The 17,963-nt window shown below is 40.1% G+C and overlaps 1 protein-coding gene across 5 annotated transcripts in view; it reads left to right on the top strand.

Annotated features, from left to right (window-relative positions):
• Positions 1-17,963, top strand: part of LOC306845308 (syntaxin-8-like) — a 118,617-nt gene that overhangs the window by 5,520 nt on the left and 95,134 nt on the right. For all 5 annotated transcript variants that reach the window (XR_013781979.1, XR_013781980.1, XM_079378006.1 and 2 more), the window contains exons 5-6: positions 1,500-1,627; positions 2,067-2,159. Coding sequence is in view for 3 of the 5 variants with exons in the window: in XM_079378006.1 (XP_079234132.1) it covers positions 1,500-1,627; positions 2,067-2,159 (221 nt within the window). In the remaining 2 variants the exon portion in view is untranslated. The remainder of the gene's footprint in view (positions 1-1,499; positions 1,628-2,066; positions 2,160-17,963) is intronic.

Here is a 17,963-nt window from a genome sequence, read left to right on the forward strand (position 1 = left end):
ACGGGTATTGGTACTTTTGAAAGCTTGTATAAAAGCTAGAGGCGGTTCATATGCTTTGTGTCCTTGTAACGCAGGGCATGAAAACTTACTCTCCGGGCCCAACAAAGTGGAACCCATATGAACAAATAAACAGAGGTTCTCTGATCTTACAAGGTCCAAAGTAGGGGATGTTGTTTGCTATTTTAGAAGTAAAAAATAGAAAGGTTATTTATTCTGAAGGCACATGAGTGCTACAGATGTGAGTTTGGTAAAAGAGCCTGTGGCTCTTGAACAACTCACGGACATGCTTCGAAGTTTATTTACATTTGTAAAGTAGATGATGTGTGTCCATTTGATGTGTGCACGTAGCACGTTGATTGACAGTGTATGTGGAATAGCTATAATATTGCACTGTGTATGTAATCTAGTTACTGTGTGTGTATGTAATGAGAAAGTTGACTTTGTGTATTACAGCGATGACTGCTGAATTCATAAAAGCATGTACATATGTTTTTGTGTTTTATTAAAACAATAAGCTAAAAGAGGCTGTGGGTTACAGTGATTTGACTTCTTCTGCAAAAAAGCAGTGCACTTGGTTTCTGTAAAAAAAAAAATTCTTAAAAAATTATATGTTCAGATTCTGTGTAAGCCTTTCAAGATAGACCTACCGTGAGCTCCAATATTATTAATCTGTGGTCTATGCTTTTGTTGAAGCTATCAGATGTAATCTTAATTTAATAAACAAAAACAATGTAGTAGGCTAATTCCAGGTGAAATCATTTAGGAATGTGTTAGGCTTCCTAGATTCAGAAAAATTTCAGTGAGATTTAAATAATACTTTTATTTGGCAAAGATGTAATAAATTGATCAGAAGGGAAAATACAGATCGATTTACATTGGAAGATTTCAAATAAATGCTGCTCTTTTGGACTTTCTGATCCATCAAAGAATCCTGAAAAAATTTATCAAGGTTTCCACAAAAATATTATAAAATTTGAAAATATTTGTGCTGCTTAATAAGTAGTTTCTTATGCAGTTCTGAAGGATCATTTAACACTGAAGCCTGAAGTAATGGCAGTTGAGTGTTCAGCTTTGCTTTTACAGGATTCGGGAATAAATTCCATTTTGTGTATAAAGTATTTTAAAATAGAAATAATTATTTTTTAAATTGCAATTAAATTTCACAATGATGCAGTTACTGTATTTTTGATCAAATAAATGCAGCTTGTGTTCATAAGAGACTTCTTTCAAAAACATTACTAACCCCAAATTTTTGAAAGGAAATGTGTATTTAGCACTTATACGTATAACCAAAGGCTATAAGACCATAGTTTTATATATACTTTTTTTCCCATAACAACCTTTGTTAGTGAATCATGGGAATGTGGTGCATAGTCTCATAAAAGTTAAGTACAGAATATGATACTTTTCTCATACATTTATTTAGGAGAGTTTAGAAGAGTCTGTGTAATATACTGACATGATACGATATGTATTTTTGTGCCAATCACTATCTCCAGGTCAAGTCTGATGACAGGTGGAAATGGTTCGGGGCCTGCCATGAACCCGTGGCTGGTTAATGAGTCTGAGGAGACCAGAGGACTCGGCTTTGGAGAAATCAAACACCAACAGCAGCAGATTATCGAAGGTATATTGCAGATGAGTGCAAGTCTTATAACTGATGTGGTATTTGACATTGTTTCATAGCAACTGGTAGGAGTTTTGAGAAAAAGCAGGAGCCGTTTTGTCTACCCAAGTTATACTTTTAGCTTCAAGGTTACTGCTAAAGTACCTTGTGGCTCACCGTAGCAGCTGCCTCTGTCAAAAATGACATTAAATCACACTTTATGTCATTTAAATGTCACAGATGCCAACACCCTACTGCTAATGGTTTTCTCTCTCTCTATGAGGCTCATTTAGATGGAATTTATGTACTTTTGTCCTTCAACACCTGATGATTTACATGATGTTAACCAAAGGAACATAAAATGAAACCATAATTTTTGGATAAATATGTGTCTTTTTGTCTTTCTTTTGTACAGTTCTGTCTAAATTTGTCTCTATTCTCATGTGTCTTTCTCCTCTAGCTCAGGATGCTGGCCTGGATGCTCTGGCTGCAGTCATAAGTAGACAAAAACAGATGGGTCAGGAGATCGGCAATGAGCTAGAAGAACAGAGCGGTAAGAAAAAAGCGCAGTAGCCTGTATGTGACAGCTCTGGCTGAACATTCAGATGTTTTCTGTGAATAATGTCTAATTTGCGGTCAGCTTGGTTTTACTTTGTCACACCGCTCTCTCGCTACACTACCTATGATGTCATTGGCTCTAAAATGAGCTGAGGCTGGGGTTAAAGTGGAAAATTTGGAACAGGCTACTTGGAAACCCGCTGTCACCTGGTCATCATGTTTTTAACTCCTCCTTGCTGCAATGTGTTAAACATATTTCCCTTTCGATATTCCACTCGTACTGCGTTGTAAGACGCTTGTATGGGAAAAACTCTTTTTTTCCTCTTCAACTGAAGCCTTTTCAACCACGCAGTGAAACTGCAAGTCCATTGGTTCGTGCAGTGCTATAAAATCGAACCAATGGCTCGGCGGCGGCGCTGAGCGAGCCTATGGCTGTGCAGCCCGCCATAGCCTGCCAGAATGGGAGGGGCCTCTGGCTATATAATCGCCCGCTTCGCCGATGCATCTCAGATTTCTTCTCTTCAGCGATGAAGATTCTTCCTCGCTGACTCTTCGCTGAAGCCGAGATTCGCTGTTGAAACGCCTCAGCAGCCGGATTGGACCTCTTGCAGTGCTCAGCTTGCAGTTCCCGGTCTATCCCCTGCCGCCATCCGGCGACGATCTAAAAGAGCCTCACAAAAAGACCAAATTATAGCACAGCGTTGTTGCAAGTGCCACGCCGTTATTGTAAGACGTGCAGGACTCCCCTGCATGCTGATGAGTCGCGCTGAGTGTGAGTCTGTGAGTGTGACGCTGCGCTCAGCGTGGCTGACTGCTCTCATTGCGAGAGTTTCAGTCTCACCTCTCTGCGCTCACTGATAGCTTTCTTTTCAGAACGTGACTCTGCCCCTCGCGCCCTCCCGTCCTCTTCCTCCCAGGGACCTGCAAGGAAGAAACAGCGGGGTAGAGGATTCGAGTGGCCAGAGACGAACGAGCTCACACCGTCACCACAGAGAGAGGATTCGCCGGTCTTCTTCATTCAACCTGATCAGCGTCCCTCTGCGGCTGCGAGCGACATGATCTCGTTCGGTGGGAGCGACGACGAGTTGGACAGCCTTTCTCTGGCGGCTTCAGACGTGGAGGAGTTATCAGGCTCGGTGACTGACCCCGCCCTCTTGCCGCCATCCTCTTCACACAGTGTCAGACCCATAATGGAAGAGGAGCTCGTCCGTGTGATGACAAAGGCTGTCAGTGAGCTCGGGCTCGAGTGGTCTCCGCCTGAGGAGCCATCTCGCAACAGGCTGGATGAGTGGTTTCTCCCGGGGCGCAAGCAAGCCCCCCGCCAACGCTCGTCCCCCTTCTTTCCCGAAGTCCATGACGAGTTCACTAAATCGTGGCACGCCCCCTACTCGTCTCACATCTGACCTTCTGCTTCCTCCGCCCTCACATCCATTGACTGTGCTGAAGAAAAGGGATATGAGCACCTGCCCCCTCTGGATGAGTCCGTGGCAGCGCATCGGATGGAAGGTGAGAGTGAACCATTTGTCCAAGCCGTGCAGAGCCATGTCTGCACTCGCTGGACTTGCATACTGCTGCGGCTGGATAAGCGGCTTCGGCACTGCACTTTATGGCTGTGCTCCAGGTCTTCCAGGCCAAGATGCTTGCCAGAGAGGAAGCTGGTCTCGATGCAGCTTCACTCAGGGACCTGGCCCTGCGTGCCATCAAAGCCACCACCCAGGCCATCAGGCAGACAATGTCCAGCCTGGTAGTTGGAACGCCACCTTTGACGGAGATGAAAGCGGTGGATAAAATTCCCTTCCTCGACGCTCCGCTCTCATCGAACAGCCTGTTCGGGCCAGCTGTGGAGGGCTTTTGCAGAGCGGTTTACGGAGGTTCAGAAGTCGTCTCAAGCGATGCGACACTTCCTCCCGAAACGCTCCAGTTCTTCTGCTGCTTCTAGTCGCCCCAAGTCTGCGCCGACTCAGCAGCCTGCCAAGCCAACGCCGGCCTCTCCCGAACCCCGACCTCCTATGGATCGGCAGGTTAGAGAACGTTCCTCTGTGACAGATGGGAATTCGCATCCTCAACTACCTCGACGACTGGCCCAGTCAGAGGCAGTTTCAACATCGCACGAAACCCTCCTCCTCAGCCACATAGATTGCTTGGGGCTCAGGGTCAACTTTGCCAAGAGCATACTGTCACCCAGCCGACGAGTTATGCCCCTGGGGACAGCTATCGACTCAGTGCAGATGACCTGTGTATCAGCCCTGACCCATTGGAAAGACCCCCTCTGGCTGGAGCAGGGTGTGATTTTAGACACGGCGCACAGAAGGAAGGTTGTCGCGACAGATGCTTCCAACAATGGTTTGGGAACACTGTGTGAGGGCAAACCAACCTTCGGCCTTTGGTCCGAAGAGGAATCAGGTCTGCACATCAACTGCCTAGAGATGCTGGCAGTGTGCTGTGCCTGTCAGTTCTTCCTGCCGGACATAAGGGGACACCACATGCTAATACGCTCAGACAGCAGATCCGTGGTGTCATATGTATATCACCAGGGCGGCCTCGTCTCGAAGCACCTCTGCACGCTGGCAAAAGACCTTCTTGTATGGGCTCAGACCAATCTGCGTTTGCTGAAGGTGTGACGCATGTGCCGAGCAAAATTAACCAAGGAGCAGACAGGTTGTCAAGGAACAACGTCTCCTCAGGATAGTGGACGCTCCACCCGCTCGCGGTTCAGAAAGTCTGGGAAGTCTGGCAGAGCTCGAGTAGACCTCTGAAGACAATTCATTGCCCAATCTATTTCACAAAGAGCACGGATGCCTGGCCCACGAGTGGCCCGGCCTCCCTCTTTACGCGTTCCCTCCAATCCCTCTGCTACCGCATGTACTCAGACGAGTCAGTGAACAACAGCACAGGCTTCTTCTAATAGCCTGGACGAACAAGCCGTGGGTGTCGGTAGTTACTCCAGCTGCTTGAAGAAGTCCCGTGGCCCATTCCCTTGAGACGGGACCTCCTCTCTCAAGCGAACGGCACGCTGTGGCATTCACGGCCCGAGTTATGGGCCCTGCATGTGTGGCCGCTCAACGGGAGCTTTTTGACCTCCCGGAGCGTGTCTTAAACACTGTCAGAAGCTAGACCCCGTCTACCAGACGCCTCTATGGTCTGAAATGGTCTAATTTCTTGGCTTCGTGCCAAGACCGCGACTTAGATCCTGTTACCTCCGATGTATCAGTGGTTCTTCGTTTCTGCAACAGCATTTTATCCACCATCGAAGTTTACGCAGCAACCATAGCGGCTTTTCATGCCCCTATTGCTGGCAGATCGGTGGGCAGGAATAGTGCGGTGGTCCAGTTTTTACGAGGCGCCAGGAGAATTATCCCCACATCCTCGTACAGTTCCACCTTGGGACTTACCAACCGTACTGAGGGCCTTGTCGTTCCCATCATAGCGTGGCGTGATTGGACTGGTTCCCATATAAGCGTCTTACGACGCAGTACGAGTGGAATATCGAAATGGAACGTACTCTGTTACTATCGTAACCTCGGTTTCCTGAGATATGGGAACGAGTACTGCGTTCCTGGCCATGCTATGAGCTGCACGCCTCAGTCGCTTCATTCAAAGAAATGTGAGATGCGGCGACGAAGCGGACAATTATATAGCCAGAGGCCCCGCCCATTCTGGCGGGCTATGGCGGGCTGCATAGCCATAGGCTCGCTTTTATAGCACTGCGTGATTGAAAAGGCTTCAGTTGAAGAGGAAAAAAAAAGTTTTTCCCATACAAGCGTCTTACGACGCAGTACTCGTTTCCATATCTCAGGGAACCGAGGTTACGATAGTAACAGAGTACGTTTCTAAACATGAGACCTGTGTGCTTTGCATAGAGACATCACATCATTGTGGTGAATCTGTTTGAGTTGGAATGTGAGAACATGGAGGAATTGCATAGTGCATGATGATGTCAAAGTCACATGGGTAGATCAGTAGTCTGTGACCTCATCTGAAGGTTCCAGCTGATTTTAACTTTTCCCACACTGTTCTTCAATCTGTCTAGCCAAGCTGGTGAGACATGCTAGACTGGGGAAAACAGATAGAGATATATAATTATCAATTTTTGAAGTGAGAGATTCTATCCACCAAGATCATTTTGCTGAAATACAATTTTTTCTAAATTATCAGCAACACAAAAAATTCACTGGAGATGACTTACAGCAATTTATACAGCCAAGGCTGTAAATATTTAATTAAAATGCAATAACTGTAATTCTGTGAAATATTATTACAACTTAAAATAACTGTTTTCTATTTTAATATGTTTTAAAATGTAATTTATTCCTGTGATGGCAAAGCTGAATCTTCAGCAGTAGTTACTGGAGCATTACTCCAGTCTTCAGTGTCACATGATTCTTCAGAAATCATTTTAATATTATTCTTTGATGAATATAAAGTTCAGAAGAACTAGATTAGTTTGAAATAGATTTTTCTATCAATTATCAATGTCTTCAATGCCACTACTGATCAGTTTAATGCATTCCTTCTGAATAAAAGTATTATTTTATTTAAAAAAATAATCTTTCTGACCCAAACCTTTGAGCGGTAGTGAAGAAGACAGCAGAAGGCTAGAGAAGGATTGAAGCTGAAGAATTAAATGGAATTTATGTTATAATTGTAATTTTTGTTTTTGTTAAAGCTCCATTCTTTTCGGTTTAACTTTGTCTGAGAAGAAACTAATACAACAGGTGTTACTGACAAGCAAATACAAGTCTTGTGACCTTGAGGACCCTGAAATAGAGATAACCGGTTATCTATAACTTGTGAAGACAACACGGGAAACTAAATAAAATTTAATCACAACTGCAACAGCAAATTTAAAATAAAATAACAACTGCAACAGCAAATGTGAATGAGCTAAAAGTAAAAAAAAAAACATTCTTTCAAGATTTGGTGTTCAAGAAACATTACTTATCAAATTTTAAAACAGTTGTGCTGCTTAATATTTTTGTGGAAACTGTGATCCCTTTATTAATTGATGAACAAAAATTTCAAAAGAACAGCTTTATTTCAAATTAGTAGTCTTTTGTAATGCTGTCACTTTTATAAATTTAATGAATTAAGGTATTAATTTCTTAAAAAAAATTCTACTGACTCAAAACTTTTGAATGGTATAGAATATGTAAAACAGCACAGCATATCATTGTCTGTTTTAGAACATTTGGCCAATCAAATGAATGTGGGGGACAGCATGTTTATGTATGGATAAGTGTATTGAGCTTCTGTATAATTAATGTTCCTAAACTTTGCGTTCTGCCTAGTTGCATTGTAGTGAGAGCATCCTGTGTGAATTCCCTGTTAGGTCTTACTCTGATATATGCGACATGACATGTTGTCCTGTTGCTGGAACGATTAGGGGTTTCAAAGGAAGAGCAGCCATCAGAAACATCAGAAATATTCATGAAAGCCGCTGGACTGCAATCTTATGTGTAGAAATGTACATTAACCTAATGGACAAACATCTCAGTTGAAGTCAATTCTGCATCTATGCAAGTAAAAACTTGCCTAAAAAAAGAAATCCTGATGCAAGTTCACCTCCCCCCTGTTGCTTATGTTGGCACAGTGAAGGTTACCCACAATACTTTTTCAGGGGGCAGCGTAATTACTATGGACCGCTTCCAGTGTCACTACTCTTTCCTGTCTGCTTCAGCAACTGGCTTCTTGAAAAGAGTACTATGTTTCCAAATGTTTCAAAGATTACATTTGGTACTTTTATTAAATAGAGATGATCAATTAAATTGACTTAAAAGATAATGGAACTATTTTGTATGGGGGTCCAGAGATTAGTTATATAATATGGTTTTACATAGCCTAAACAAATCTCAGGTTCATCATTGTGGTGATCTTCTGGTGGAGACTAATGCTGGGAATCGCAGGCACTTGGCTGCTTTTCACTGTCTCTGCCCCGTCTCAGTCTATGCAGGGCTCAGTGTGATTGATTTAGTCTGCTTCTTGTCTCCCCCAACTAAACATAGGAGTGAGAACAAATTATTTGAATTGGACCACGATTTTTCTCCCTTCTTTTTCTAAAGCGTACAGCGCAAGCGTACAGCATTGCTTCCTAGAACAGGAGTTTTTAAAGCAGTAATTGAGATTGGATGGTCTCTGTTTCATAGGCTCACTTTTGAGAGTTGATAGTGTTACGGTTCTGTTCTGCTCTACAGTCCAGCAAACCTCCCCTGAATTTCATTGTCTTGCAGATATAACCCACGATATATCCCATGTGCGCATTAAAATCCTGCTTTCTTCTGGAAACCAGCCCCATGAAAAGCTGTCACAGGTCTTGAGCAGAGTCCTATATCTCAAGACTCAGCGTAAGGGATTCCTTCCAAACTGCTGTAACGTTTGTGCTTCTGATGCACTTAAAGGTTTTATACAGCACATGTGCAGTGTTTACAGAAAGCATTCATTTTCTTAAATTTTTATCCAAATTATTAACCTAACAACTCAATAAAATGATTTTTCACCATTGCGTGACAGTAAATTCATAAGTTCTAAAATATTTATGATTCACTTCTTTGATTAACTAATTTTTTGTTGCACAATTAATGCATTATTTGTTTTTCCACTTCTCGAGTCTATGCTAATGCTAAGGCACAGTCGCATTAGCTAAATTTATTTTGTGGGCAATAAAGGTTGAGTCTTGGGTGCTTCATGGTTGTTCTATATTTAAGAACACATCAAGTTTGAGTAATTCTATGAGCTTTATGTATTGGAATTTTAAACGCCTCAAAATTAGCATTTGCACAATGTATTTTCCTGATCATGCCGTAGTTTGGATTGAAGTCTTGCCTCTGACTGGGTCATTCCAGAACTACTAACTTCTTTTTTCCAAGCCGTCCCTTTATAATTTAGCTGTGCGCACTTGATTTTTGTTGCACTGGAAAATTAATCTTTACTCTAAATGCAGATCTCTGACTGACTCAAACAGCTTCTGTCCAAGTATTTACCTGTATTTGGCTCTATCCATGTTGGTCTTGGTTCCAACAAGGTTTCCAGTTGCTCCTGCTGAAAAGAGAATGATGCTGCCACTACCGTACTTGATGGAAGAGATGGTGATGCCTTGGTCTTGGGCCATATTTGGTTTGCGCCAAACAGTCTCCTTTGCTTTAGGTGAATCGACTCGACCCTGGACTAATCAGACCACAAAATTCTTCCAGAAGGTTTGGAGTGGCTTAAAAGTTTCGTCACGTGGCTTCTAGCAAACTTTAGCCGTGATGTAATGTCGGCCTTTTTCAAAATTGGCGTTCTTGTAGCCATTCTCATGAAGAGAGTGTTGAAAGAATTGTTGATGTCTACATAGTTTCCCCCATTTCATCCAAAGAACTCTGCAGTTCTGTCAGCGTTGTAGCGGGCCTCTGATCATTTCTCTGGCAATTGACCTTCTGTCCTTGATTAGTTGATCTGGTAGATGGCCTGATCTTAGTAATGTTTGAATTCTGCCTTGCATTTTCCATTTGGTAAAAACAGACATCACAGTTGTCCTGGGCAATATGACCCTTCTAGTATTTTTATAACCTTCTGTAGGACGTTTATTCCTCAAGACGATTTCGCTCTACAGGTGGTTCCATAGTCTACATAAAAACACAGGGCTGATCCAATCTGTTTCAATTGTGAGCTGCCCCAATAGGTCTAACTCAATATAACTTGGGGGTCATTCAGATTTGGTTTTTTGACTACTTTTAAACTTGGTTGCCTTAAAACCAAATCGCTCATGGTGTGGAACACAACAAACAAAAACATCTGTCAGACGCATGTGTATGTAGACCAATAATTAAAAATTAGTGCAGCTGGAACGCTATCTGAACTCTGTGTGAAGTCTGCCCTGACTGACTGACAAGCATAATTAAAAAATGAATCATAAAATTATCCCAATTAAATATGTTGTAATTTGACTTTTGGAGCAAAATGTGAGATTTTGAGTTCTAAATTTGAAACTGAACCTAGAGGAGAGGTTTTCAAACTGGCATCTGGGGTCTGCAAGCAAGAGGATGCTTGGAGGTTATTTGAGAGGAAAAAAAAGATTTTACTTTTTTACCTTTAACTGTTATAATGTTAATATACCAACCTATTGAAGTACTAATATCTGTTTTGAACCATTGTGATACACTGATAACCACCAAAAACTAATGGTGATGAGAAAATCACATGATGAATGAAAGCTCATCACAAGCAGCTCTTCCACAAGCTGAGAACGAAAATACTAATATGTTTCTGACTACTTTTAAGAAATGATGCATGGTAAAACGCATTAAATCATTGAATAACCTGTAAAATTAGCAATTAAATATTTTGAAATATGTAATTTGTATGAAAGCAAAGACAATCTTATAAATCATCAGATATGGTGAATAAATACCATATTAACAACGTTATTAATCATTTTAATAATAATATTGAGCTGTTGACCAGTAGCATAACGACAAATGAACTGTAGCCACTGCATGTGTGGTTTTATGCCTCTTACGCTACTAATGACGTCTTTTGGCTATTACTGTCTCACACACAAACTTAAATTGCAGTCAAGACCTCAGATACCACAACTCAGGCAACTCAGGTGACATTAGGTGTCATTAGGAGTTCAGAAGGTCAGCCCATCACTAATGGTGCTGTCTAGCGGTAGAGGAACAACCCAAGGTCATCGGAGAACTGAATTACATTGGGTTGATTTGTGTTAAAGCTCCAGTTTCCTCCGATCAGGACTTGTGAAACGTATTCACTGTTTCTCTGTTAACTACATGAGGTAGCGCCTATAAAAACCCACAGCTCCATTTTCTATAGAAAGACGATAATGTTTTTTGGTGTGCATTATTTGAGTGTGATCGTCTGAGCATGACTATATATCCAGAATTAGGCATCACTGTTCCAACAGCGTCTTTTAGCTGCTCCATTACAGTCTTGTATTATATGACATAATCGACAATGTAAAAAGTAATCAGATAGTTTAATGCCCTAAAAGAGACAGCAGAAAATGGATTGCTTTTACAAAAAAGGACAAGAAAAAAATCTTCTTCTCGCATGTTCCTTTTTCTTTGAATGAATTTTTTTTCTCTCCTAAAAACACTCTAGATCTGTAACAGTGTTTTACTGTAAATAGATTAAACATTTGATGTAGGAAGTTAGAGGCAGCACTGATCTCCTTTTAAGGCCAGGGCTGTGAAGGGTGGTCAGTAGTTAACATGACTCTGAAGCTTCCTGCTGACTTTTGAGTACTGTCAACATACTGGTAAAACTGGCCCGCTTCAGACATCCTGATATCCTGGTGCTGAGCATTTAACCAGAGCCGGAAAGCCAAAAGGGAATTTACGTGCCCTGGTCATTTGACTGGTACTGAGCTATTTTAAGGACAAAGTGAATGTATTTAAATGTGTATTATTGCACTTAAAGGATTAGCTTATCCAACTTTGAAAATTCTGTCATTTACTCGCCTTCATGCAGTTCCACATCAGACTGTTTTCAATTGCTTTATAAAATTTGGATAAAACCACTGACTGGAGTCACATGGATTACTCACAATGCCTCTTATTGAAGCTTTGATTACCAAGACATTCAATGGATGGACAGAAATCAGGTTATATTAAAAATATTTAGTTTGTGTTCTGAAGTCTTACAGATTTGGAGCAACATTAGGGTGAGCAAATGATGCTTAGTTTTTATTCATCGTTCTGAACCCATAGAACCTTTGTTCGTCTTTGGAACACAAATTAATATATTTTTGATGAAATCCGAGAGCTTACTGGCCCTGCTTAGACCGCAACAGCAATGCATCTTGCGCCTCATTTGCAAGCAGAGGAACGTAAACGCATGCATCGTTGTACTCTCTTGAACGTGCGTCGAAGACTGACATGGTAGAGAAGAAATTGTTGAATAAAACTGCATAATACCACAATTTACTTGCTTCCATTGAAACACGCAAGATCCTTTTTGGAAAATTGTCATTTTACTGGATAAGGCAAGGCAAGTTTATTCGTACGCTCTTAAAGGAAGAGATGGTTCTTTACAGAACCTTTGACTGAATGGTTCTTTGTGGAACCAAAAATGGTTCTTCTATGGCATCGCTTGAAGAACCTTTTGAAGCACCTTTATTTTTAAGAGTGTATAGCACATTTCATACACAATGGTAATTCAAAGTGCTTTACATAAAAGGAAGTAAAATAATAATAAAAAATAATCACAACAATAAAAATAAGGAATTTAAAAACCTACTGTTAGTGATGTGCTCTTAACACAAAGATAAACATTCTCAAGCTTTGTTCAAACTCTTCCCCACTAAGTGAAAAATCCCTCCCAAATACCTAACTATTACACTACTTCACCCCCTACTTACTTTGACCATCATAAACCAAACAATTAGAACTCAGAGGTCTCTTTACCTTCACAGCACTCACTTTAGCCTTCTGTTTAATCTTTTAAAATAATAATAAAAAATGAGAAAATAGAAAATGATTTTACATAAAATACAGTGCAATCAGACTCGGTTTGTAGCACATTGCTCATTCTGTAAATGCACAGCTAAACAGATGAGTTTTGAAATGTGGCTATATATATATATTTTTTTAGCACATCTGATCTCTTCTGCAAGCTGGTTCCAACTGCGGGCGGCATAATAGATAAAAGTGAACTCCCATTGTTTTGTGTGAACCCTTGGTATTTCTAACTGACTCTATATGCTAATGATCTGAGTGGTCTGTTAGGTTTATATTCAGTGAGTATATCTGCAATGTATTTAGGTCCTAGGCCATTGAGTGATTTATAAATGAGTAAAAGTACTTTAAAATCGATCCTAAATGTAACTGGAAGCCAGTGTGTAAGGACTGAGGGTTCTAGTCAGAATCCTGGCAGCAGCGTTTTGTATGAGCTGCAGCTGTCTAATGGTCTTCTTGGGAAGGCCGGTGAGGAGACCATTACAATAGTCCATAACATGAATCACCAGCTTTTGCTTATATTTGTGGAGTTCACTCAGATTGAGTCATTAACACAATGAGGGACAAATTAAATACTTAAAAAAAAAAATAAAAAAAAAAATAAAAAATTTGGAAATGGTATCTTTAATATATGAGGAAAAAATGATAAACCGAAGCATTTGCACTAGTGGTCTTAGATTGTTGGACCCCGCTTTGCTGATTTGCAGATGAGCCAATTACCCCTTATGTTAACATGAAAAAAAAAATGCTTTATTGAATTAACTCTATATGTGTTTTACACTATACTGTCTAACTGCAAAATCCCAAGAAAACAGACTCAATTTAGCTTCCAAATACAACATGGCAGCAATTATTCCTCTGTGTATTGCAAAAAAGTCCTATATCAACAGAGTGTAACTTTTTTGTGTTGAAAGTCAACATCGTTTGAGTTTATTGGTGTGGATGTTTCTCAGATATTTGGCCTGGAACTATGACATCAGCGCGTGTCATTGGCGGGTGAATTAGTGTGGTTATTTGTGATGACTGTGCACTGCAAAAGAAACTTTTTTCTTAGAGGGCAAATGAAGTTGAAGTTTGCTGGTTCAGTACAAGGTGCCTTGTGTTACTGGCAATACAAGGGTCATAGTGGCATGCCTAAAGTTTCTGTTATTTTCTGTTTAAACATTCATTGGTCTTTGGGAGAGCATACTTGGAATTTTGCTCTGCCTTTTTTAACCTGGGCAAGTTCACTTATATTCGACACCCTTTTTAGTCTTGTTCAATCAACATTATCTAAATATGGTGATTCAATCCTTGTAGGGATCTCAGTGTGTCCTTCTATAAGGCCCTCAGAAGAATTAGTCGCTTCTGTTTGGTTTGTTACTCATCTTAACCTCTCCTCATATTTTATAAATAAACCCATCTGAAGAAAAATGCAGTCATGTGCTAAATATTTCTAAGATGGTCCTCACACTCACTGGCTTTTTCTCATTTAGCTAATAACCCTCATCTCAGTTTTACATCTGAACGGACTGTATTTTGCCAGTGCTTGTATAGGAAAGAAACCGCACTTCTGTTGAGACAAGTTTGAAAACTCTCCAAAACCATCATGTTGCGGTGATCCACTGTAAATGATGAGTTCTTCAGGATGGAACCACTGTGAGTGTGACATGTTGTTTGTGTTGAGGAACCAAATGCAATGTGATTTACAAGCTGAGTTTATGAAGGGCTTTTCCTGTGTACTTCATGTGTAATGACCAGTCTTTGTGCTGATAGATATGTCACATCTAAACTCAAATTGACTCGGCCTGTGGTGAGGTCCATAGAGGAAGCAGACGGGCTCAGTGCATGGCAGATCTACTGCGGATATAGAGAACGCCAAAATTCATAAAACAGTCATAGAGATAAAAACTGAGCTGGAGGTCCAAGAGAAGAGTGATTTCTAGAACATTCCTTGTATTATTTAATATGTCATTGTTGTATATATAAATATGAAATGGTTGTCATTGAATCAGCATTTGGAAAGAAATGAAAATGACCGCTTTGCTCAAGTGCACATGCTGTTGTTTTTAAAGGAATAGTTCAATCCAAAAATGAAAATTCTCTCATTGTTTACTCATTATGTCATGTCATTTCACACTCGTTTAAGGCTTTTCCTTGAAACACAAAGAGGAGTTTTTAAGAATACACTACCATTCCAAATTTTGGGTTGGCACTGTTTTTTTTTTTTTTTATAAAATGTTATTTTTTGAAAAGCTTACCAAGGCTGCAAATATTTATTTCAGCAGCCATTACTTCAGACTTCAGTGTCACATGATCCTTTATAAGTCATTTTAATATGCTGATTTGGTGCTCAAGAAACATTTCTTTTAATCAATATCTTATGTTGAAAACCGTTGTGCTGCTTGATATTGTTGTGGAAACTGTGATGCATTTTTGTTCAGGAATATTTGATAAATAGAAAGTGTCAAACTATTTATTTATTTTACATAAAAACCTTTCCTGCACTTTGATCAATTTAATGCAGGGGTGTCAAACTCAGTTCCTGGAGGGCTGCAGCCCTACACAGTTTTGTTCCAACCCTGCCCCGACACACACACCGTGTCGTTTTCAAATAAGCCAGGACCTGATCAGCTGGATCAGGTGCGTTTAATTATAGTTGGAGCTAAACTCTGGGAGTTTGACACCCCTGATCTAATGCATCCATACATAGATATTCTTGGAAGAAAAAAAATAGTTTAATTTATTTAATTACTTCTATTCTCTTGTGTTTTATTCAGCAAAGCACAAACTAACAACTTAGAAACTGTGTTTTTGCAGTGATATCTAGCCTTCTGTCTGACCGATACTATTTCCCAAACAGAAAGATAAATTTTTCTAATGAGTACTGTCACATTTTTATTTTCAAAACCTTTTTTACCATAAATAAACGTATCACAATAACAAAATAAACAACAATGAAAGAAAAATAGAACAAAATCATCATAAATCTCTTTTTATTTGCATAATAAATAGTAAATCTTTTTAGTTGGAAAAATAGATGGAAACCAGCTTGTATAAGTGCACTTCTTTTGACAGTGAGAGTCTAAAACCAAACAAATATGACTGATATTTTTTAAAATTGGAAGATATCCATATATCTTTGGGTGTTTCCTTGCAGCAAGGATGCTGCATCTCACACAGCTGTGATGCTTGTACATGTGGGAAATGGCCTAAATTATATTCCTGGCGTCAGGAGACCTTTAGTAGTCTCATATCTTTTACACTGCACAAATACTGTCAGTAGATTTTGAAGGACTGTAAAGTTTATATAAAGGCAGGGTGCAGTAACTAACCAGTCTTGTGCTTTGTAACTTGGTCACAGAAACTGCTAAATTTTGCAGCTGTATTTTATTGATTTCAGGCTGTTGAATTCCTTATTTTCTGTTTCAATATTTAAAGGCTTCATATCATCTCCATGTTTTACTACCTTTTTTAACATTCCTATTAAAGACATATCGCTTTTTCCAGCTCTGACAGATCCGACATCTGCACAAAGGGCAGCATATCAGACTTTGAGTTTCAAAGCTGAAGAACTGTAAAAAGTCGAAAGATGTTGTCGTTGTTGTCTTCTGTTGTCATTCTGACTTAATGGAGTGATAAAGAAACAGAGACGAGACAGTGGGAAGGTTTCTCCATCTGCATCTCTGAGGGAGGCCTCTATCCATCATGTCTCATCTCATTCTCTCTTCGTCCCTGCTTTCTCACTCCTCTGCTTGGCCTCAGTCTTGGCCTGTACAGAGTGACTTACAATAAGATTAGGGGGCCTGAGCCAGGCCTCTTAGCAGAGACCCATGAATAGAGCGCGTTTGGGACATCTGACGACTTGTGTAAAGGTAGCATCATCAATCACAGCTCTTTTTATTCTTCATGGTTTGATTCATTCACCAAGATCTTTTTTTCTGTGGCTATCCCACGTGAAACAATACAGCAGAGAAGTTTTTGTGGAAGAAACGACCCACAAGGAAATTCTAATCTTAAATATAAATTCTAATCTTAAAAATACTTCAAATGAACATGAGTTGTGGTTTGTCATATTGTCATCCTGACAGAGATATGAGAAAGACTGAATAAGAAAGACTCCGTCATCCTGGGAGCCCAAACTGGCTGCAACCTGAATTCACATGAAATAGAGCTCTAGATTTATTATAATAGTCAATGCTGATTACCCAGTGTCGTTTTGGTTGGAAGCATGGATCTGGAAACGTTTGTCATGGTGATGTCTCTCAACCCGCAAGACATGTAATTTCATGAGATGCTGAGGGTCAGGACTCATGTATGCTGCCAGTTGTGGTTATATGGTGAAGCCATACACTGACATGACTTGTTAAGCGTTTCCTTATGCAGATGAACTTGATGTTGGCTGATATACGTTTTTTTGCCATTTAGTAGATTTTGGATGTTTATGGTAGTGGGGATGATGTGTGAGAACATTATCTCTGTTCCAAAACCTAGTGAGCCTTTCCCTTGTTGTTCCAAATGGTTCCAACTAAATTTTTAGTTCCAATTTATGGGGCTTTCACACTGGCAGTTTAGTTCGAAACAGGGTCCCCAAACCTTATACTGAAGGAGGTGGTCTGATTTCAGAACTGTGCCATGAATATGAAAGCAACTTGGACTCAGGTGCACACTTGATCAGGAAGTAAAGTAACCTGTGCATGTGTTTTGGCCAATGACAATGCCATTAGTTCAACAAAACACATGTAAGGGATGACAGTGGTGATGATTTACCTTGGATACGAGCAAAAGCGAGCATGCAGTGTAATTGCGTATAGTGAGTGCAATCAGAGGAACAAATGAATGGCTCACAATCAACTGTCTGTTTGCATACTTCATGCAACACACAAACAGTAAACGGAAGTGTCATTCACTTTGCTGCGCATAATAACACCAAATTAATAATAAAAACTGCAATGTATTCACCTGCATTCTGTTTTGTATTATGCAGCGTGCTCGGTTGTGATGATATAAGATGAACGCAGATGCACCAGGGTTCAAAAGAATCAAGTGAGTGTCAAACCAAAGCAATGCTATCAGCAAACGTGCCCAGTGTGAAAGACCCCTTTATTGTTCTACCTTCCTTGGGCCAAGTTGTGAGCCAACCCTTATCCTTTACAGAGGATGCAATTTCATAATGCACTGTGAATAATTAATCCAACATGGTGACTATAATAAATACAATTCATTTAGTACAAGTGTTGCTAAAATATGGTTTAAAATAAATAATTTAAAAAACATTATTTTACCACATATGAGTTTATATTTATATTTGTCCTTATTAAATTGTCATACTTTTCGTGTCATATGTATTGTACACTTTGCAGTTGTGT

This window comes from Barbus barbus, assembly GCF_936440315.1.
Source record: "Barbus barbus genome assembly, chromosome: 25".
Taxonomy (NCBI): domain Eukaryota; kingdom Metazoa; phylum Chordata; class Actinopteri; order Cypriniformes; family Cyprinidae; genus Barbus; species Barbus barbus.